Source organism: Ovis aries, chromosome 2, assembly GCF_016772045.2.
Source record: "Ovis aries strain OAR_USU_Benz2616 breed Rambouillet chromosome 2, ARS-UI_Ramb_v3.0, whole genome shotgun sequence".
In the NCBI taxonomy this organism is placed as follows: domain Eukaryota; kingdom Metazoa; phylum Chordata; class Mammalia; order Artiodactyla; family Bovidae; genus Ovis; species Ovis aries.
Genome location: NC_056055.1, coordinates 175857348 through 175881134, shown reverse-complemented (window position 1 = coordinate 175881134; position 23787 = coordinate 175857348). Strand labels below are relative to the sequence as shown.

Below are 23787 nucleotides of genomic sequence, written 5' to 3'. Positions count from 1 at the left end.
CTGTTTTTCCTTCTCATCAGCATATAGAGACATCTTTCAATGTCAGTGAGTACAGACCATCATCATTTTTGATGGTTGTATGCATAGCAATATGTTTTATGGATATGCCATCATTATTTAAATATTTCCCAACTGATAGGTTGCCTCTGTATTTTTCTATCATAAGACACTTCATTTTTAAAATCTTGACTACATATCTTTACATACTTGGCTTCTTTCCCTAGGATGCATTCCTTAAATCTGAATTTCTAGATGAGTTAACTTCATTCTATATTCTTGCTCCTTTATTCTGGGTCATCTCTCAGCATTTGGAACCCAGTAGGTCCTCTGTAAATAAAGTTAACTAGCTGGGCTATAGGAACTTCTCCTTGCATACAACATGAGGATTGAAAAGAATCCTTTTCAAGTAACACTAGCCTCTCAGGAATGCGTTTTACTTGCAGGTGGTTCCTTCCCCTTCACAGTTGGAAGAATCTCCCATGGATTCAGCATGCGTCCTGATCTGTGTGCACAGGACAATCCAACCAACCCAAAGAAATACCTTGGTTCCTTTTATACAGACTCCTTGGTTCATGATCCTCTGGCCCTCAAGCTGTTAACAGATGTCATAGGAAAGGTAAGCCAGAACTGCTATTCAGATAACTTATGGGGAGTAGAGTGCAGGATCAGCAACCAGTTGCCTGGTCTCTCTCCAAAAAAGGGGTATGGGAGAAGAGGCATTAGAAGAAAAAAAGGGACATTAAAGTATGGAATTAAGTTTGCTCACATGAGGTATCCTATCCAGAATCTCCTTCAACACAAACCATGTGTCACCAGAAAACTATCATGGATGTATGCCAGGGAAAGCCCAGATAACCCATGTGGCTAATAGCTCCCATGTGAGTTCCTCTTCCTACGGTCACCTGTGCAGTGATCCTGAGCAAGTGACACATCATGATGAGGTGAGCAGGAAAAGGCCACCAGTTTTGAAGTCAAATACACCTGAATTAAAATCCTGGCTCCACGTCTTATGAATTAGGTAAAGTGTGACTCTGCCAGGTGGTGCTGATGGTAAGGAATCCTCATGCTAATTCAGGAAACATAAGAGATGTGGGTTCAGTCTCTTGCTTGGGAAGATCCCCTGCAGGAGGGCATGGCAACCCACTCCAATATTCTTGCCTGGAGAATCCCATGGAGAGAGGGATCTGGCAGGCTACGAGTCCACGGGGTTGCAAAGAGTCAGACATGACTGAAGTGACTTAGCATTCATGCAGAGGACTCTTAACTGTCCTCATCCGCTAAATGAAGGAAACTGGAACATTAAAGGGACGGGATGGCACTGGTCAGGGAGGCAAGGGAAGATGCTGAAGGGTCTTAGGCACTATTTGAAATGTTTCTCTGGCCTTTGTTTTGAAAATAAGTCTCTCATTTGGCCAAAAAGATGAGCAAGGTAGTGCTTTACATCTCACAAGAGAAAGTCCTTCCTCTGTTGTGGTCTGCTAGCAGCTCTCCTGTTGAGAGCATCTACATATTTGAAGGCTGGCAAGGTGGTACTTGGATTGAGAGTAGATTCCGAGGCATTTACAATCTTGTTTAGCAGAGAAAGAGGTCCACTATTTGAAAGTTGCAAGTAGTGTTCCATCTCCAGAATGGAGACTACATCTCACTTTAAAGCTGTTTCTCTGGCTTGAGAAGCTCACTAGAATAAAAATGTTGAACATTCCGATTTGGGAATGAATTATGTGACTGAGCTCTGTTTCTGAGCCTTCTGGCTTTTGCGTTGCCCCTTCTGAAATGGAAACTTAGCTAGTTGTGACTTCTGATTATTACTGGTTTGGACAAAGGGGCAATGGACAGGTGTATAAGTAGGAAACTACAGGAGAAACTGAAAGATAATGTGAGCTCTGAACTTCAGGCAACAGAGGACAGGGACTAGGAAATTGATGTGGAATTGGGGAAAGGGTCATTCTCACTACCTCCCATCAAGTGTAGTATCCCTGGTATTCCTGACAATGGCAACTTCAGGAAAAAACACCCTCAGCAAATATTAATACAACAACCATCTTATGAGTAATATCATTAGCACCTTTTAACAGAATTCAGGGCAATATACATTGGCCAGGAGGTCACAGCAGAAGAGGAAGAACATGGAAAGTGCCTTGTGGTAACCAGTGGATAGCCTAGTTAGTAAGTACATCCCTTTTATGGACTCTTAGAAAAACTCAGAGGGGACTTTGCAAAACTGCAAAGGTGCATTCAAACTGTGAAGACTTGAGCCGCAGAAATGTGGGCGTCAAGAGCAAATGTGACCTCATTTTATGTGACTTCACATGCTGGTGAATCTAGGACACAGAGGCAGTATATATTAATAATTTAGGATTCTCTTTAAAATATTAATGTTTCTTCATTTTGGTTATATTCACATTATCAAAATCTTTCAAAAACAATCCCCAAACCAGAACAGCAAAGGAAAGTCCTAGCATGACAGCCAGTCTAGACAGAAACTGTCCAAATTAGAGCTAGAGGAGGGAGATTAGAGCTATCGAGCTGTAGAGGGAGGTCCAGGACAGATAAAATGAAATGGATGGATTATTTGATGTGTTTGAATTTGAAACAATGATCACCAGCCAGGCATTCAACAGATCTATTTATGCATTAGGAACAAACAAGCTGTATGTATATAGAAAATATAGCAGATGAAACAAAAGGAAAGAATGGATGGATTATTTGACGTGTTTGAATTTGAAACAATGATCATCAGCCAGGCATTCAATAGATCTATTTACAGGAACAAACAAGCTGTACATATATAAAAAATATAGCAAATGAAACAAAGGAAATAACTCCAAGAAAACAAACATCCATACAAAGAGAGATAATCACTGCATACTACTTGACTCAACAGTGAACAATATTTATATTTCTAGTGCAAATATTAAGCATTAACTTAACTGAAAATTGTAATTCCGCTAGGAAAATGGAGGAGGGAAGTTGGGGTAAGAAATTCTCCATGATCATAACGGGAAGTCAGTAAATATTCTCTAAAGCTAATATACCAAGAAACAATATTATAATCTTATTATCTGGGTCTGTGAGGGTGATTATCATGTTAAAAGGTAAAAGAGGCTGCTTTCAGCAACAAGAGCTGGGAAAGTGGACCCAGGACTGTATTTTATAAGAAAGACATTAGTAATAGTTAATTGTTTAACTATGTATTAAACATAGTTTAAAAACCTTCTTTGGTGGCTCAGACAATAAAGAATCTGCCTGCAATGCAGGAGACCCAGGTTCGATTCCTGGGTCCAGAAGATCCCCTGGAGAAGGAAATGGCAACCCACTCCGGTATTCTTGCCTGGAAAATCCCATGGACAGAGAAGCGTGGCGGACTACAGTCCAGGGAGTCGAAAAGAATCAGACATGACTGAGCGACTAATACTTTCACTTTCAGTTAACTATGTATAGGTGTTATTTTGATAAATCAAAATTCTAAATAATACCTTAAAGATAAATAGATATATGTCATATATACACCAAAACCATTTATTGCACCCCAAAGGAAATGGCAACCCACCCCAGTGTTCTTGCCTGGAGAATCCCAGGGATAGGGGAGCCTGGTGGGCTGCCGTCTATGGGGTCACACAGAGTCGGACACGACTGAAGCGATTTAGCAGCAGCAGCAGCAGCAGCAACTACTTCTAGAGTTCCCTCCAAACAGAAGACTTAAATTATATAATCTCTTAGCTTCCTCCCATCTCTAAAATTCTTTGCTTTTTCTCTGTCTACTTATTTTTAAAGACAGATGCAAAGAATACTGGTTATATTTTACTGGTCTATCACTGTGAAAAATATGAAAAAAATTATTGCTTCCCAGTTTTATCATGATCAGGGCTTCCCTTGTGGCTCAGCTGGTAAAGAATCTGCCTGCAATGTGGAAGACCTGGGTTCAATCCCCGGGTTGGGAAGATCCCCTGGAGAAGGGAACAGCTACCCACTCCAGTATTCTGGCCTGGTGAACTCCATGGTCTGTATAGTCTATGCGGTAGCAAAGAGTCAGACACGACTGAGCGACTTTCACTTTCACTTTAACATAATCATAGAAAATTCACTTTCTATATTTAGGTAGATAGATTTTGAGAGGTCTGTTATCCTCCCCTTATGATTGCATCATAATTTTGGCTAGATCCAGTGCTAAGCTCTTTGCTGCAAAAGAAATTGCCCCAACTCAGTGGATCAAAACAACAATGAACATTTATTATCTCATATGGTCTCTGTGTCTGGCATTTAGGAACAGCTGAGCGGTCTCAGAATTTCTCACAGGGTTGCAGGCAAGTTGTCAGTCAGAGCTGCAGTCACCTGAAGGCTCAACTGGGGATGACAGGTTTATTTTCTAGGTGACTTTTATACATTACTGGCACATGGGTGCTGGACTTTGGCAAGAGGCCTCACTTCCTCCTCATCTGGGTCCCTCTAACTCTCCCTCTGGGTCCCTCTAACTCTCCTTAAGTATCCTCACAACATGGCACCTGGCTTTCCTAAAGAATGAATGATCTGAGAGAGAAACGGGTATAGGACAGGAAAAGAGAGCAAGAGAGAGAGGTGTACCAGGCAGAAGCTGCCCTTTTATGACCTACCCTCAGAAGCAAGTCACTAAATCAGGCCCACATTCAAAGGGAGTGGAATTCAGCTCCACCTTTTGAAGGGAGGAGTATCAAAGAATTTGGAGATATATTTTTAAACTACCACACTATACACTCTGGTGACAAATTATTTACGAACTACGTAATTCCTCCTAAATGCAAAATATCTTTAGTCCTCCCACAACCACCTCAAAGTCTCATCCATTTATAGCATAAGCTTAAAGTGTAGTATCTCAGCATTTAAAGTAACTTGTGGATGGCACTCCTCATGTGGAGTTTCTCTCAGTCTGAGAGTACAGAGCTAACTTCTTTGCCAGCACATACTCAACTATAAAATGGTGAGACAGGCGAAGGGTAGGTGCTTCACACCCTCCTTTCCAAAAGAGGGGAATCAGGAGATTTAGAGGAGTTACTCATCACCAGCAAATCTGAAATCTATCAGGCACGTGTTGACAATTCCTTGATTAGAACTCAGAGGGTAGAATGATTCTCCAGTCTTGGTTCTACTCTCTGAATCATCCCTCCTTTTCCATGAAAGGTAGCCCATGTTTGTGGCTGAATAGTTTCTACAGACTGCTTTATGCTCTCCACAACATTTGAGGCCCAAAGGCTTCATTTAGTTCTAGCTGTTCCTTTAAATCCAAGTTGGTGGTGTTTCTGCAAATGCAGTTCTCTTTGCAGGTCTTTTATGAATCTTATTAGGCTTCAGGTGTGTGTGTGTTAGTCACTCAGTCATGTCTGATTCTTTGCAATCTCATGGACTATAGCCCACCAGGCTCTTCTGTCCATGGGAATATCCCAGCAAGAATACTGGAATGGGTTGCCATTTCCTTTTCCAACATTAAGCTTCATACCATTGCGCAAAAGCCTTACCCACAAATTTCTGAGAAAAGACTTTCTCTACATTTTCTGCACAGGCTGCTGAAGGACAACACTCTTAAGCTACGTAGAAGCCTTTATTGTCTGATGGTTGTTCTTTGAGGCACTGTCTTAAATCTTTTGAAGTCATAACAAACATATTGTAGTTACATCTTGGCTTCATTTTTAGACTATATCTTTCAGATTGCACCCTGCTCTAAACGTTTGCTGGAAAGCTACCTCTAATTTTAGCATCATTTGCCATCAGAGGGGCTGAGAAATTTCAAACCCAACAATTCCTTTATTTATAATGGTGTTGGTTTAGTTGCTAAGTCATGTCTGACTCTTGTGACTCCCTGGACTGTAGCCCTCCAAACTACTGTCCATAGGATTTTCCAGGCAAGAATACTGGAGTGGGTTGCCACTTCCTTCTCCAGATCTTCCCAACCAGGGATCTCCTGCACTGCAGGCAGAATCTTTACTGACTGAGCTATCATTCCTTCCTTTAAGGCACTCCGCTTTGCATTTTACTATAGGCAGCGAGAAGCAGGCATGCAGCACTTCCAGCACTGTCTGGAAATTTCCTTTGTAATGTCACCCAGTTGATAAATATAATTTCTACTTTGCATATTACTGTTGGTAACAATATTGCTTTTTTTTTTTTTTTTGGCCACAACATAGCAAGGATCTCCTTTCCTCTAGTTTCCAATAACATTTTCCTTATTCTCCCAAAATCCCTGCTGGTAACTTTCTCACAAGTTATCACGCTTTTAATAACAGTCTTAACAAGAGTCTTCAGTCTTTTCACTGTCTCAAGATCTTTACAACTTCCTCCGACCGATCCGTTCCAAAACCACTCCCATGTTTTTAAGTTTTCATTATGGCAGTGACCTACTTCCAGGTACCAAAATCTATATTAGTTATCTATTGCTACATGCTACATTAACCAAAAACTTAGGTTAGGTTTGGGGCTTCCCTGTTGGCACAGTGATAAAGAATCCACCTGCCAATGCAGGTGATGCAGGAAATGTCAGTTTGATTCCTGGGTAGGGAAGATGCCCAGGAGAAGGAAATGACAACCCATTCCAGTATTCATGCCTGGAAAATTCCATGGACAGAGGAGCCTGGTGGGCTACAGTCCATGAGGTCTCAAAGAGTCAGACACAACTGAGTACGCACAACCAACCAACTAGGTCAGGTTTAAAACCACAATGAACATTTATTATCTCATTCATTTCCTCTGAGTCAGGAATCCAGGAATTCCATGGCTGGGCAATTTGGATTCAGGCTTTGTTATGAGGTTCAATGAGACAACTACAGCCCAACAATATCTGTCTTTCATTCTTTCACCTTTTAATTTTTTTTGCCCACTACTTTTTACACTAAATTAACCCCAAACTCTCCACCAATTTTGTAACTTTCTTCTCAGAACATTTAAACACATTAGATACGGTAAGTCTATTAATTCTTTCTTTTTGGAAAAATATCTCAGGAGTTTCTGACTTGCTCAAATATGGACCGGGTTGCTATGTAGACCTGTTGCTCAGCTGCCATCTTGAGATCCCCCCTTTGCATGCCTCATGTTCTCTCTCTCTCTCTCTCTCTCTCTCTCATTGGGTTCCCAGCTTCCTGAGACCCACAATTTTCCAATTTCTTGCTCTAGTCCTTCATCTTGGTAGAGAACATCTTCTAATAACTTTCTAAGAAAGAGAGTATGGGAGATAAAATTTTTGAAGCCTTGATTATCTCAATATTTCTTTCTTCTTCCCCTGTTATTCGGTTGCCAAGCCATATCTGACTCTGCAACCCCATGGACTGTAGCACGCCAGGCCTCCCTGTCCCTCACTATCTCCAGGAGTTTGCCCAAGTTTGTGTCCAATGAATTGGTGATGCCATCCAACCATCTCATCCTCTGTCACCCTCTTCTCCTTCTGCCTTCAATCTTTCCCAGCATCAGGGTGTTTTTCCAGTGAGTCAGCTCTTTGCACCAGGTCGCCAAAGTGTTGAAGCTTCAGCTTCAGCATCAGTCTTTCCAATGAGTATTTAGGATTGATTGGTTTAATCTCCTTGCTGTCCAAAGGACTCTCAAAGTCTTCTCCAGCACCACAGCTCGAAAAATCAATTCTTTGACACTCTGTTTTCCTTATGGTCCAACTCTCATATCTGTACATGACTACTGGAAAGACCATAGCCTTCACTATACAGATTTTAGTCAGCAAAGCGATGTCTTTGCTTTTTAATAAACTGTCTAGGTTTGTCATAGCTTTCCTTCCAAGAAGCAATCATCTTCTAATTTCAGGGTTGTAGTCAACATCCACAGTGATTTCTGAGCCCAGGAAGAGAAAATCTGTCACTGCTTCTACTTTTTCTTCTTTCATTTGCCATGAAGTGATGGGGCTCAATGTAAGTTACTCTTCACTTTCTGCTATTAGAATGGTATCATCTGCACATCTGAGGTTATTTCTCCAGCAATCTTTATTCCAGCTTGTGATGTGCTCTGCATATAAGTTAAATAAACAGGTGACAATATACAGCCTTGTACTCATTTCTCAATTTTGAACCCATCAGTTGTTCCATATAAGGTTCTAACTCGCTTCTTGATCTGCATACAGGTTTCACAGCAAACACGTAAGATGGTCTAGTATTCCCGCCTCTTTAAGAGTTTTTCACAGTTTGCTGATTCACATAGTCAAAAGCTTTAGCATAGTCAAGGAAACGGTAGATGTTTTTATGGAATTCTCTTGCTTTCTCTATGATCCAGCGAATGTCAGCAGTTAGATCTCTGCCTTTTCTAAACCCAGCTTGTACATCTGGAAGTTCTTGATTCAGGTACTTGCTGAAGCCTAGCCTGAAGGATTTTGAGCATATTCTTCCCTTACAAAGAGTTAATTGTTTAGCGAAGTATATAATTCTAGCTTGGAACCTGTTTTCCTGATGAATTTTAAATACATTTTCACATTATATTTTGACTTCTAGAGTTGTTATTGAATAATAAAATGCAAGTCTAATCTCTGAAACTTCATATAAAACATACTTCTCTCTCCTTCACTCTCTGTTTCAAAGACTATAAGATTTTCTTTTTGTCCTGAAATTTCTTAGTAATGAACTGTTTCTGCCTATTATGTTAGCCATTTGGTGAGTCCTTTTATTCTGTAAATTTTCTTAATTTACTTCTTTAATGACTTCCTCCCCCCCCCCCCACCCCCTGTTTTCTCTTTCTGGAGTTCCTATTCTAAAGTTGAATCTTTTTTTTTTCTTCTATCTTATATCTCCCCTTTTTGAGCTTTTGTTTTACTTTATGGGAGATTTCCTCAACTTTATTAATAAATCCTTCTATGTAATTGGCTTTTAATGTTTAATTTGCAAGATCTTGATGTTACTGTTCTTGTTCTGTAAACTTTTTTCAAACATCCTGTTACTGTTGAGTGAGTGCCATACCTTTTAACACTCTAAAAATATTAATAATTTTGGGAAATATACTTCTCCCCACAAGCCTTCCTGCAATTAGTTTTTTGTCTTTTAAGTCTCAGTATTTCATATTAAATGCTTTCCTTAAATGTCCATAATCCCTGGCTATCTACTTATACTTAAGAGTGGTCACTAAAAAGATGATTGGAAGTCTCTGCATATGGATGGCACCTGTCAAGTGGGGCTTTCTCTACAGCAACCCAACTGGGCCATGTCCTTTGGAAATTCTAGATATTTGGTCTTTCCTTTTTGATTTATCACATTACCAGAGAAGTTCTTTCCATTTCTTACCTGAATGGTAAAGTCCTCAGTCACTCAGTCATATCCGACTCTTTGCGACCCCATGGACTGTAGCCCATGAGGCTCCTCTGTCCATGGAATTTTCCAGGCAAGAATACTGGAGTGGGTTGTCATGTCCTACTCCAGGCAATCCTGATCTAAGGATTGAACCTACATCTTCTGCATCTCCTGCGTTGAAAGGCAGATTCTTTACCACTAGCGCCACATGGGTTAAAACCAGTAAAGGCCTGGTTGCCAGTATTCTAGGAACTGAGAGGAGAATAAGGGCTGGGATGCTCAATTTTTAATAAACTTTTGCTTTCAGAACATGCCATGCTTTCAACTGTGCCTGGTGTCTTCCAATTTAGAGACTCTCTCTTTCACCCCCTTTTGAGACTAACTGACCAATCTTTTGTCAGAATGAGGGGAAAGCAGACACTGGACTAAGCAGTGAGGGAGGTGGTCTAGGGTCTAACTGCTTCTGCAACAGGCTTGCAATGAATCCTCCTGCTGTTAGTTCAGTCTTTGTCTTGACTTCCAGAGGTACCTGATGCTGTCTCTTATTTGGGGGCTTGGTGATATAAGCCAGATTACTTTTTGGCCCATCTCATACTAGCTAGGAATTTCTCTTTCTTGGTCTTCTAAAGTTAGTTATTGTCCACCAGCTTTCCAGTTTCTGAAATATTCTTATTTCTTCTGTCTTGTTCTCTTTGTCCTTGTGGGTGTACGCTTTTTAAAATCCACTTTACCATCTATTTCATGGGATTTCAAATTGTGATTCTTAGATCAATTCCAGGCCACAAAGATTTTGTTACCAGTCTATGATAAGAGGAAGAATTTGTGCGCCAGAATATAAACTGATTTACTAATGACACAGTTTAGTTTAACTGACTTTTGTTTTTTTTTAATATTTTATTTATTTTTAATTAATTATTATTTATTTTTAACTGCACTGGGGCTTTGTTGCTACACTTGGCTTTCTCTAGTTGTGGTGAGCAAGGGCTACTCTCTAGTTGTGATGCATGATCTTCTCATTGCAGGGGCTTCTTATTGCAAAGCACAGGCTCTAGGCCAAGTGGGCTTCTGCGGTTGCAGCACTAAGGCTCAATACTGTGGCTCTTGTGTTCTAGCACACAGGCTCAGCAGTTGTGGTCCATGGGATTAGCTGCCCTGCAGCATGTGGGATCTTCCTGGACCAGGGATACAAACAGTAACCCCTGCGTTACAAGGCAGATTCTTAACCACTGGACCATTAGGGAAGTCCTGATTTTGTTTTTAACAGCAAGACTTCTTCAGTAAAGGAAGTGGTGCATTGATTTACATTCTAGGGTAAGTGCCTTATGTCATCATGCACAAGTGGAAGACCAGTTTGGATACATGTAATAATACTAGTCTTGAGCTTTCCTCCTTTTCTCTAACGAAATTTATCTTACCTATATCTCATCCTCCTATGGCCCAGCTTCCAGTTCTCTGAAGTCATATTCATGGTTACATGCAGTAATAGGTTAGCAGAAACTACAGTTATAGAAAGGATCTGGCCAGATTTTCAGAATTTAAAGAATATTCTAGTACTCTCTCTGGCTTAGATTGAAGGTAGAAGGAAGAAAGATGATATGCCTCTTTCTGAAGTAATGATGTAAAATAAGGCTTGGATCTTCTCTGGCAACATCATCAAAAATGAAGAGGGAACAAGATAAAAATAAGGAAGAAGCTAGAAAGTCAAGCACATGCCCAGAGCAGGATGCTTTCTCAGAAAAGACACAATAGGGCCCTGTGCTTTAATCTCCCCCTGATCTTTAGGTTCAGCATCAGCAGCAAGTGAATGCCAAGGCGAGGTTGTAAATGGCCTGGCCAAGTTTTCAAGGAAGGCCCATCACAGAGCCAATCTACAAAGACCAGGAGAGGTTTTTTTCCTTGTCTTTTTTTCATTCTCTTTTTGTTCTGGGAATTCAAATAACTTTTTGTCCAAACATGAGCTGACACAAGCTTAAGTAACAGAGACTTCAGAGAGCATATATAACAAAGAATGTATTTCAAAATAGTTTGAAAAGTCACTAAATAAACAATACAAAGCACACAAAGAAACAACAATGAACCCTGAGAAGAAGGAAGAATCTGCTTACCAAAGTTACCATATCACGATATTCAGAATGTCTAGTTTTCAGCAAAAAAATTAAGAGGCATGCAAAGAAAAAAGAAATTGTGGCCCATTCCTGTGAGGAAAAAAAAGAAATTAACAAACTGTCTTTGGAGAAACATTGGACTTACTAGACAATGATTTTAAATCAACATCCTTAAATATGATCAAGAAATAAAGAAAAATCATAGACCAAGAACTAAAGGAAACCAGGAGACTAATGTCTGAACAAAAAGAGACTAACAATAAATATATAAAAATTATGAAAAGAAAACAAACAGAAATTTTGAACCTGGAAAGTATAATAATTTTAACGAAAAACTCACACAAAGGTCATGCACCCAACAAGAGACTTGTATTCAAATATATAATAATCTCATATATCTCAAATTCAAATATCTCATAATTCAATAATAAAAAGGCACATCACTCAATTAAATTGAGCAAAGGATCTGAATAAATATTTCTCAAAAAAAGATATTAGTATCTAAATGGCTAACAAGCACTGGTAAAGATGTTCAACATTACTGGTTATTCAGTTCAATTCAGTTCAGTCGCTCAGTCGTGTCCAACTCTTTGTGACCCCATGAATCACAGCACGCCAGGCATCCTTGTCCATAACCAACTCCCAGAGTTCACTCACACTCATGTCCATTGAATCAGTGATGCTATCCAGCCATCTCATCCTCTGTCATCCCCTTCTCCTCCTGCCCCTAATCCGTCCCGGCATCAGAGTCTTTTCCAATGAGTCAACTCTTCTCATGAGGTGGCCAAAGTATCGGAGTTTCAGCCTTAGCATCATTCCTTCCAAAGAACACCCAAGACTGATCTCCTTTAGAATGGACTGGTTTGATCTCCTTGCAGCCCAAGGGACTCTCAAGAGTCTTCTCCAACACCACAGTTCAAAAGCCTCAATTCTTCGGCACTTAGCTTTCTTCACAGTCCAACTCTCACATCCATACCTGACCACTGGAAAAACCATAGCCTTGACTAGACGGACTTTTGTTATTAGGGAAAGGCAAATCAAAACCATAATGAGATAACCTTCATCCTCATCAAGATGACCATAATTTTTTTGAAATGGAAAATATTGACAAGAATGTGAAGACATTGCACACTGATGGTTGGAAGATAAAATGGTTATCTTCCGTAAGCTGCTGTGGAAAACAGTTTTGTAGGTCTACAGAAAGTTAACCATAGAATTAGTATGTCCCAACAATGCCATTCCTGGGTAGATATCGAAAAAGACTTGAGACCAAGTATTCAAACAAATTCTTGTATACAAATGTTGGTAGTAGCATTATTACAAGAGCCAAAAGGTAGAAACAAACGTCCATTGACAAATGAATGAATAAACAAAATGTTGTATATCCATACAATGGGATATTATATTCAGCCATAAAAAGAAATGAATTACCAATATAAGCTACAACATGGATCTTGAAAACATGCTAAGTGAAAGAAGTCAGACTCAGAGGTCATGTATTGTATGATTCCATTTCTTTGAAGAATCTAGGACAGATCACAGAGACAGAAAGCAGAATAGTGGTTGCCAGGGGGTGGGTAGGAATGGAGAGTGACTTCTTAATATGTACAAGGTCTCCTTTGAGGGTGTAAAAATGTCTTAGCACAGGATAGAGATGATGGTTGTACTTCACAAGAAAACATCAGAGTAGAAACGTACTAGATGTGAATGTACTAGATGTCATCACAGTGTACACTTTAAAATGGTTAATTCTATGTTTGCAAAGTTCCCCTCAATTTTTTTTTTTTTTATGAAGAGGACTCTGTCTGCAAGAGAGACTTTCAATCACCCAAACTAAAGCATCTATTTATATGTTATTTTGTATATTTTTAAAAGAGAAACCAGAAACACCTGTTCTGCAAAATAGAAAGTATTTTATCTGACAGCAAAATAAATGACTCACTTATAGAATAAAATGTTATTTGGGGGCATTTTACAGACCAGTTTTTACAGTGAGCATACGTGTGATCTTGTCTTGGGCATTTGAATCTATGGGTTAAAAAATGGACCAAAACTAGAGACCAGTCAGGTGCAAAAGCCAAAGCTTTTTCTTCATTCATTTTCTAGGTCTTCTGACTAACATTCGGCACTGCTCCATTTTAGGATTCTAAAGCAATGAGAAGGTCCTGTATCACCAAAGATGTGATTATATCCATTGTAGGTGGTGGAGTATACCATATGTATTAGAAATGTTTCCACTCTGACTTGAAAATTAACTGTATTTTAATACTTCTGTCTGTAAGTATTCTGGATAAGTGATGTTTTCTTGTGCACTGCAGTCCTCAGTAGAGTGGAACCCTTTTTGATGCCTGTAAGCTTCCCGAGAACAAGAGTATAACTTACTACCTTCTCAAGAAGTTATGGTAAGTGAGAGACAGTTCAAGTCCTGGCTCTACTGCATGTTAGCTGGGTGAACTTCAGTATCAGGTCACTGATTGCCCTCAACCTCAGTTTCCTCAACTGTAAAACACAGATGATAGCCAGACAGAGTTCATGTGAGGAGCTAATATAACACAATGCCAAAGGACTCTCCAAATGTCAGTGCTTTTTTGCACAGTGGGTATAAAGTTAATATTTGTTTAACTGAGTTGTGTAATGATCTTGTGGATATAAGGCTAATCTTGCTTTGCACTGATTGAATTAAATCAGGCCATTTCTCTAGGAAATTATGTCTCAGGAAACAAAGTGAATCCTTGATAAACTAGGATTTTTGTAATAAGCTATGTTGTAATAGAGGTGTGTTGTAATTACCGCAAATGCTACTAATGAAACATGCTAATGAGAAGAGAGTTAATTGTTCCTTTTCCAGAAGACAAATGAATTCTCTTCCACTATTTGAGTTTCTTTAGTAAGTCACATCTTTCAGTGTTCACAGCATTCCCTGAGAATGTGAAAAGTTAATGCATCCCAGCAGGTGAGCAGTTTATTTCTTTTCCCTGGCAGGAATATTAATCACTATTATTATCGCTCAGTAAGTCTTTGACTTCATAGGGAACGTGTGCCACTAGCTTTGGGGAGGGCAATTATGTTGGGGCAGTGTTGGTGTGGAGAAATCAATCAGGATTAGCCACTGCTTTCCTGCCTAATAAAGAAAGCCAGTACCTGTTGAGAAGGTTTAATTTTAGAATCCTAGAAGAGTTAGCCACACTACCCAAAATATCAACTATTAGAATTATTCCTTTGAGTTTAGTAGAGTCTTTAGAAAGGGCCCACTAAAATGTAGATGTTAATAAATACTACTGTAGCAAATATCACAGATATCCTTAAAAAAATGGTTCATAATTATGGCCAGTGCCAAAGGACTAGAAGTCTAGATCACAGACAAGAAGGAAAAAGAAAGAACAAAGTTCTAGCTTTTGGAAGGCTAGGACCAGGTATGTTACTTGCAAGCCTGAGATATCACGAGAACCTTGGATATCCCACAGAGCTTGTATCAATGGGAAACGAGGCAACAGTCATCCAAGACCATATCCTATGCTTCCTTAACCAGACTGTGCATCCATTTAGAACACAATCAATTTGCGGTTTTAGTAGGTGATAGAAATAGCAATAGGGGCTGTCCTGGTGGCTCAGTGGTAATGAAAGTGCCTGCCAATGCAGGAGACGTGGGTTCAATACCTGGGTCAGGAAAATCCCCTGGAGAAGGAAATGGCAACCCTCTCCATTATTCTTGCCTGGGAAATCCCATGGACAAAGGAGCCTGGAGGACTAGAGCCCACAGGGTCACAAAAGAGTTGGACATGACTTAGGGAACAAAACAAGAAATAGCAATATAAAAACTATTTTTAACTCAATAAGTATTTATTAAGCATCTATCAAGCAGAGATTGGTATCAAGCAATGGAGCAAGTGACCTTCATCCTACAGGACCATTTGACTCTGAAGGAATCTCTTCTCCCCATCTCTTCCCTGTACTATCCCTTCTCTGAATAAGAAACCCAATTAACAAGAACTTTACCTCCAGTTTTTTTATGCCTACTTCCCTCTCCCTTAAGAAATCACTAACAAGTTAGAAATGGTCAAAAGTTTATCAGAAGGTATCAATAAAAGGTGTTTAAATGGATAATAGGTATGAAATATTTACAAACTAGATTATCACAAATGGATAATTAATCACCTATAGAGAGGAATTATGAGCAATAGCTATTAAATAATAATTAAATACTGCCAAACCATAAGTTGTACCTTCCCTGGTGACTCACACAGTAAAGAATCTGCCTGCAATATGGGAGATTCAGGTTCGATCCCTGGGTCAGGAAGATTTCCTGGAGAAGGGAAAGGCTACCCACTCCAGTATCCTTGCCTGGAGAATTCCACAGCCAGAGGAGCCTGGCAGGCTTCAATCCATGAGTCTCAAAGAGTCAAGACACGATTGAGCGACTAACACAGCAAACCGTAAGTCTGGCGTTCTGCAACAGGCTTCCAAAATCAAGTTAGGCAGGAGAACAAAGAAGTGCCTTAACCAGGAAGAATGAATTGCAGAGGAGTGATTCATTTCTGCTTTAAAATCATTTGCTTCCTTTGCCATAGAACAGAACAGACTCCTCTGTGCTTAAACCATATTTATATCTGAGAAGGCCGTAATACTTGGAATGGAAGAATTCCTGACTAGAATGAAAAATCATTTTCTAGGTTTCAATTTCATGTTAATGTGGTTGACAAATGTAATATAAGCATGGGACTTTTTAAAATTATGTTATGTTTTGCAACTGTAAACAACTTTAGCAAGAGGAGTAGAGATAAGGACGAATGAACCTCCAGTGAATACCAAGCTGGCAGTTCAGATCAAGATCAGCTGTTGGCACAGATGTGAGGAGACATAACTTTGGGTCTTTAGGGTTTCCACCAGCAGGTGTATTTATTTGCTTGGTTTTATATAGTACATGAATACAGGAATCTAGAGATAGAATTGTGAGTCTATCAAGGCCTTCCTCTAAACTTTAGTATATACTTCTCCACATTATTTCATGTAAATGTAATCATAAAACCTAGGAAAATCTTTTTTCTGGTAGAAATCAAAGTGTCATTTATCCTCACAATAACTCAGTGTGAGAGTACTTGAAATACATTTAATATATTCTGTATGAATGGTGGACAGATGTCACAACATTTTTGTCAAAACCCACAGAATGTACAACACAAAGAGTGAGCCTTACTGTAGAGTACAGACTTTAGTTAATTATTAATAATAATATTTAACTATGGACTCATGGAAAAAACACATTTAATATTTAGGCCTAGTAACAATCTGACTTCCCTCTTTCATATATTCAAGCCTTCATCCCTTCAACACACAAAACCACTCTCAAAACTGATTATAAGCATAGGTCAGAGTTTTATTTCAAATGAAGAAGATTTCTGAAAAGCCCAATTCAAAGATTCTATCTTGGCAGAGTCATTTTATAGGGGAAAAATGGTTAGACAGTTATTATTAGACTATATTTTAAAAATGGAGATGACTATCTAGTTAAGGACAATTAGCCTCTTTGCCTCTTTTTATTGGTTAAAGTTCTTAGATTAGTTTCAAGACTAATAGTCAACTGAATGGATTTCCTAGGAGGGGATTTTGGCTTCCTTGGTGGCTCAGTGGTAAAGAATCTGCCTGCCAGTGCAGAAGACCCAGGTTCAACCCCTGGGTCAGGAAGATCCCCTGGAGAAGAAATAGCAAACCACTCTAGTATTCTTGCCTGGAAAATCCCATTGACAGAGGAGTCTAGAGGGCTATAGTCTATGGGGTCACAAAAGAGTCAGACACAAATTCACAATTAAACAGCAGCAAACAGCAGCAGGAGGGGCTTTTAAGCTCGATAAAGTCTATCAGAAAATTGCTCAAGTAGTTTATCAAGAATACTAAACTATATATGTAGAAAAAGCACTCAACAAACTCCAACAGTCTTTCATGATGAAAACACTCAAAAACTGGTAGAAAGGAAGTTCCACTATCTGATAAAGGACATCTATGAAAAATCCACAACTACCATCATCAGTTCAGTTGCTCAGTCGTGTCTGACTCTTCATGACCCCATGAATGGCAGCACGCCAGGCCTCCCTGTCCATCACCAACTCCCAGAGTTCACTCAGACTCACGTCCATTGAGTCAGTGATGCCATCCAGCCATCTCATCCTCTGTTGTCCCCTTCTCATCCTGCCCCCAATCCCTCCCAGCATCTGAGTCTTTTCCAATGAGTCAACTCTTCGCATGAGGTGGCCAAAGTATTGGAGTTTCAGCTTCAGCATCATTCTCTCCAAAGAAATCCCAGGGCTGATCTCCTTCAGAATGGATTGGTTGGATCTCCTTGCAGTCCAAGGGACTCTCAAGAGTCTTCTCCAACACCACAGTTCAAAAGCATTAATTCTTTGGTGCTCAGCTTTCTTCACAGTCCGACTCTCACATCCATACATGACCACTGGTAAAACCATAGCCTTGACTAGACGGACCTTTGTTGGCAAAGTAATGTCTCTGCTTTTGAATATGCTATCTAGGTTGGTCATAACTTTCCTTCCAAGGAGAAAGCGTCTTTTAATTTCATGGCTGCAGTCACCATTTGCAGTGATTTTGGAGCCCAAAAAATTAAAGTCTGACGCTGTTTCCACTGTTTCCCATCTATTTCCCATGAAGTGATGGGACAAGATGCCACGATCTTAGTTTTATGAATGTTGAGCTTTAAGCCAACTTTTTCACTCTCCTCTTTCACTTTCATCAAGAGGCTTTTTAGTTCCTCTTCACTTTCTGCCATAAGAGTGGGTTCATCTGCATATCTGAGGTTATTGATATTTCTCCCGGCAATCTTGATTCCAGCTTGTGCTTCCTCCAGCCCAGTGTTTCTCATGATGTACTCTGCATAGAAGTTAAATAAGCAGGGTGACAATATACAGCCTTGACATACTCCTTTTCCTATTTGGAACCAGTCTGTTGTTCCATGTCCAGTTCTAACTGTTGCTTCTTGACCTGCATACAGGTTTCTCAAGAGGCAGGTCAGGTGGTCTGGTATTCCCATCTCTTTCAGAATTTTCCACAGTTTATTGTGATCCACACGGTCAAAGGAGAAGCTGAAGTTGAATGGTTCTATGAAGACCTACAAGACCTTTTAGAACTAACACCCAAAAAAGATGTCCTTTTCATTATAGGGGATTAGAATGCAAAAGTAGGAAGTCAAGAAACACCTGGAGTAACAGGCAAATTTGGCCCTGGAATACGGAATGAAGCAGGGCAAAGACTAATGGAGTTTTGCCAAGAAAATGCACTGGTCATAGCAAACACCCCCTTCCAACAACACAAGAGAAGACTCTGCACATGGACATCACCAGATGGTCAACACTGAAATCAGATTGATTATATTCTTTGCAGCCAAAGATGGAGAAGCTCTATACAGTCAAGAAAAACAAGACCAGGAGCTGACTGTGGCTCAGATCATGAACTCCTTATTGCCAAATTCAGACTTAAATGGAAGAAAGTAGGGAAAACCACTAGACCATTCAGGTATGACCTAAATCAAATCCCTTATGATTATACAGTAGAAGTAAGAAATAGATTTAAGGGCCTAGATCTGATAGAGTGCCTGATGAATTATGGATGGAGGTTCGTGACATTGTACAAGAGACAGGGATCAAGACCATCCCCATGGAAAACAAATGCAAAAAAGCAAAATGGCTGTCTGAGAAAGCCTTACAAATAGCTGTGAAAAGAAGAAAAGCGAAAAACTAACATCATACTTAATGGCAAAAGATTGAAAAGTCCTGCTCTCACCACTTCCATTCAACATTGTACTAGAGATTGTAGCCAGGGAAATTAGGCAAGAAAAATAAATAAAAGGCATAAAAATTGGAAAGAAAGAAGCAAAATTATTTGCAGATGACATGACTTTGTATATACAAAATCTAGAGAACCCATAAATAAAGCATCAGGGCTAACAAAGAGATTCAGCAAGGTTCTAGAATAAATACATAAAATGTATACAAATATATAAGATAAATATACAAAAATTACCCACATTTCTATATACTAGCATTGAATAATCCATAAATGAAATTGAGGAGACAATTCCATTTACAATAATATCAAGAAGAATAAAAATACTTAGCAGTAAATTCAACTAAAGAAGTGAAGACTTGGACACTAAATTACAAAATACTGTTGAAGAAAATTATAGAAGACCTAAATAAATGAAAAGACATCCCATGTTCATCTGTTGGAAAACTTAATGTTAAATGACCATACTCCTCACATTGATCCACAGATTGAATGCAATCCCTATCAAAAATCCAGGGTTTGTTTTGTTTGTCTTCACAGGAATTGACAAGCTGATGCTAAAATTCATACAAGGGACCCAGAATGGACAAAATGATTTTTAAAAAGAACAGAACTGGAGGACTCACACTCTCAATTTCAAAAGTTTCTACACAGATATATAGGATAATCAAAACTGAGTGTTGGTGGCTTAAAAACAGACATAAAGATAACTTATTCTGAACAAAAGTACCAATACAAGTCAATAAAGAAAGAATAGTATTTTCAATATATTGTAGTGGCATAATGGAATATCTGCTTGCATAAAAAGAATAAGTTGGATCTCTTCTTCACACTCAAAATACACAAAAGTTAACTCAAAATGGACCAAAGTCCTAGAGGAAAGAGCTAAAACCACAAGCTCTTAAAAGAAAACTTAGTTGCAAATCTTCATGATGTTTAGGCAATAATTCTTGACTATGACACCAAAAACAAAAGCAACAAAAGAAAATAATTAAATTCATCAAAATTCTAAAATTTGGGCTTCAAAGGATACAACCAATGAAGTGAAAAGACAAGCCACAGAATGAAGAAAATATCTGTAAATCATACATCTGGTAAATCTCTAGTATTTAGAAACTATAAAGAACTCTGGCAACTCAACAATAAAAAGGAAACACATGGGCTTGAATAGACACAAAGGACATATAGATATTCCTTCAAAGACATACAAATGGCCAATGAGCACATGGAAAGATGTTCAACATAATTTGTCGTTCAGTTCAGTTCAGTTCAGTCGCTCAGTTGTGTCCGACTCTTTGTGACCCCATGAATCGCAGCATGCCAGGCCTCCCTGTCCATCACTAACTCCCAGAGTTCACTCACACTCACGTCCATCAAGTCAGTGATACCATCCAGCCATCTCATCCTCTGTCATCCCCTTCTCGTCATGCCCCTAATCCCTTCAAGCATCAGAGTCTTTTCCAATGAGTGAACTCTTCACATGAGGTGGCCAAAGTACTGGAGTTTCAGCTTCAGCATCATTCCCTTCAAAGAAATCCCAAAGATGGGCTCAATAAAGGACAGAAATGGTATGGACCTGGAAAAGGTCGGTTTTTATTCCAATCCGAAAGAAAGGCAATGCCGAAGAATGCTCAAACTACCGCACAATTGCACTCATCTCACACTCTAGTAATTTGTCATTACAGAAATGCAAATTGAAACCACAGTGAGATATCACTTTACACCTACCATGATAGCTGTAGTTTAAAAAAATGGACAATAACAAGCGTTGGTAAGGATTTGGAGAAATTGGGACCTTCACACATTGCTGTTGAGAATGTCGAATGCTGCAGCCACTGCGACAAACTGTTTCTCTAAATGTTAAATATGGACTTATCATATGATCCAGCAACTCCACTCCTAGGTATATACCAGGAGAAGGGAAAAGGTTTTCATATGAAAACACTTGTTCAGAGAAGCGTTACCATAATGGCCAAAAAGTAGAAACCACCACATATCCTTCATCTGATGAATGGATAAACACAATGTGGTATATCTATTCAATGGAATATTATTTGGCCCAAAACAGAATGAAGTACTGATTCAGGCTATAGCATGGATGAATCTTGAAAATGATATTCTAAATGAAGGTGACATACCGCAGATTCTATTTACATGAAATGTCAGAAGAAGCAGTTCCATAGACACAGAAGATAAATTAGTGTTTACAGGGGCTAGAAGCAGGAGGTAACAAGGAGTGCCTGCTAATGAGTATGCAGATTACTGTAAGGTGATAAAAATGTTCTGAAATTAGTGGGAATGAGAACACAAATTCATGAATATACTAAAACACACTGAACTGTACAGTTTTAAAGAGTGAATTTTGTGGTATGTGAATTACATCCCCAAAAGAGAAAAAGGGGCATCTCCTGCAGCCCTGAATCCTAGTCTTCATTTGTGGAGATACCTAATATTACTTGTTTTTCGGCTGCTGTTGCTGTTGTTGTTCAGTTGCCCAGTCATGTCCGACTCTTTGTGACCCCGTGAACTGTAGCACAGCAGGCATCCTTGTGCCTCACCATCTTGTTTCTCAAGAAACTATCTTGTTTCTTGGCTACCGTTTGTGAAATAGACTTTACCATACAAATATATTTGTGTTTCTATAGGTTCCTTATTAGAAACAGAAATATGAGCATAGCAAATACATTGTCCTAGACTGTTTTCCCCTCTTTATAACTTTCTCTTTTTTCTTATTAATTATTTTTATAGGAGTATAGTTGCTTTACAATGTTATGTTAGTTTCCACTGTCTATTAAGTGAATCATATTTCATTATATACATATACATTATTCATCATACATATACCTATATCCATTCGTTTCTAGATTCTGTTCCTATATAGGTCATTACAATACAGAGTAATGAAAGGAGTTTTCATTCCAATCCCAAAGAAAGTCAATGCCAAAGAATGTTCAAACTACTGCATAAATGCACTCATCTCACACACTAGCAAAGTAATGCTCAAAATTCTCCAAGCTAGGCTTCAACAGTACCTGAACCATGAGCTTCCAGATGTTCAAGCTGGATTTGGAAAAGGCAAGGAACCAGAGATCAAACTGCCAACATCTGTTGAATCACTGGCAAAGCAAGAGAGTTCCAGAAAAACATCTACTTCTGCTTTACTGACTATGCCAACTGACTATATGGATCACAACAAACTGTGGAAATTCTTCAAGAGATGGGAATACCAGACCACCAGACCTGCCTCCTGAGAAATCTGTATGCAGGTTAGGAAGCAACAGTTAGAACTGGACATGGAACAAGATTGGTTCCAAATTGGGAAAGGAGTACATCAAGGCTATATATTGTTACCCTGCTTGTTTAACTTTTATGGAGAGTACATCATGTGATATGCTGAGCTCCATGAAGCACAAGCTGCAATCAAGATTGCTGGGAGAAATACCAATAACCTCAGATATGCAGATGACACCACCCTCATGGCAGAAAGCAAAGAACTAAAGAGCCTCTTGATGAAAGTGAAAGAGGAGAGCAAAAGTTGGCTTAAAACTCAACATTCTAAAAACTAAGATCATGGCATCTGGTCCCATCACTTCATGGCAAATAGACGGGGAAACAATGGAAACAGTGAGAGACTTTCGGTTTTTTGAGCTCCAAAATCACTGCAGATGGTGACTGCAGACATGAAATTAAAAGATACTTGCTCCTTGGAAGAAAAGCTATGACAAACCTGGACAGCATATTAAAAAGTAGACATTACTTTGCCAACAAAGGTCTCTATAGTCAAAGCTATGGTTTTTCCAGTAGTCATGTACAGATGTGAGAGTTGGACTATAAAGAAAGCTGAGCCCCAAAGAATTGATGCTTTTGAACTGTGGTGTTGGAGAAGACTCTTGAGAGTCTCTTGGACTGCAAGAAGATCCAACCAGTCAATCCTAAGGTAAATCCGTCCTGAATATTCCCTGGGAGGACTGATGCTGAAGCAGAAACTCCAATACTTTGGCCACCTGATCCAAAGAACTGACTCATTTGAAAAGACCCTGATGCTGGGAAAGATTGAAGGTGGGAAAAGAGGACGACAGAGGATGATATGGTTGGATGGCATGACCAACTTGATGGACATGAGTTTGAGTAAGCTCCCAGAGTTGGTGATAGACAGGGAAGCCTGGCATGCTTCAGTCCATGGGGTCGCAAAGAGTTGGACACGACTGAGAGACTGAACTGAATGGAATGTGTATATGCCAATCCAAATCTCCTTGTCTTCTACATCTGTGACTCAATTTCTGTTTTGTAAAAAGGTTCATTTGTACCATTTAGATTACACATATAAGCAGTATCATATGATATTTGAATTAACTTTAGTAAATTCCATTTGACAGCTATTACACTGTATTTTCTCATTACAAGATTCATTCACAATGTAGTGTTAAGTGTCTGCTGTGAAGATCATTCCTCTTTACAATATAACTTGGTGATTATTTCATTTCAGCATATGCAATTATCCTTCATTCCTTTTTATTTTGGGATATGCTATAATTTAATTTGATAGTGTTTTGCTACTATAATAATGTTGCAATTAATTTCCTTGAAATATTTCTATTACATGCATATGAGTGGGATACTTACCAGAAGTAAAATTTCTAGTTGAAAATATGTTC

At 39.1% G+C, this 23787-nt stretch overlaps 2 protein-coding genes across 18 annotated transcripts in view; one reads left to right on the top strand and one right to left on the bottom strand.

The window, feature by feature from the left end:
• The window catches only part of LOC132659133 (craniofacial development protein 2-like), a 109804-nt gene that overhangs the window by 65844 nt on the left and 20173 nt on the right, over positions 1–23787 (bottom strand). The window lies entirely within an intron of this gene.
• The window catches only part of ACMSD (aminocarboxymuconate semialdehyde decarboxylase), a 67275-nt gene that overhangs the window by 30444 nt on the left and 13044 nt on the right, over positions 1–23787 (top strand). For 11 of the 17 annotated variants that reach the window (XM_042243945.2, XM_060410100.1, XM_060410098.1 and 8 more), the window contains one exon: positions 444–616. In XM_042243945.2, the coding sequence (XP_042099879.1) occupies positions 444–616 (173 nt within the window). Of the gene's footprint in view, positions 1–443; positions 11619–13450; positions 20139–23787 lie in introns of those variants that run through there. The other 6 variants (XM_060410096.1, XM_060410095.1, XR_009599363.1 and 3 more) reach the window with 5 other exon arrangements.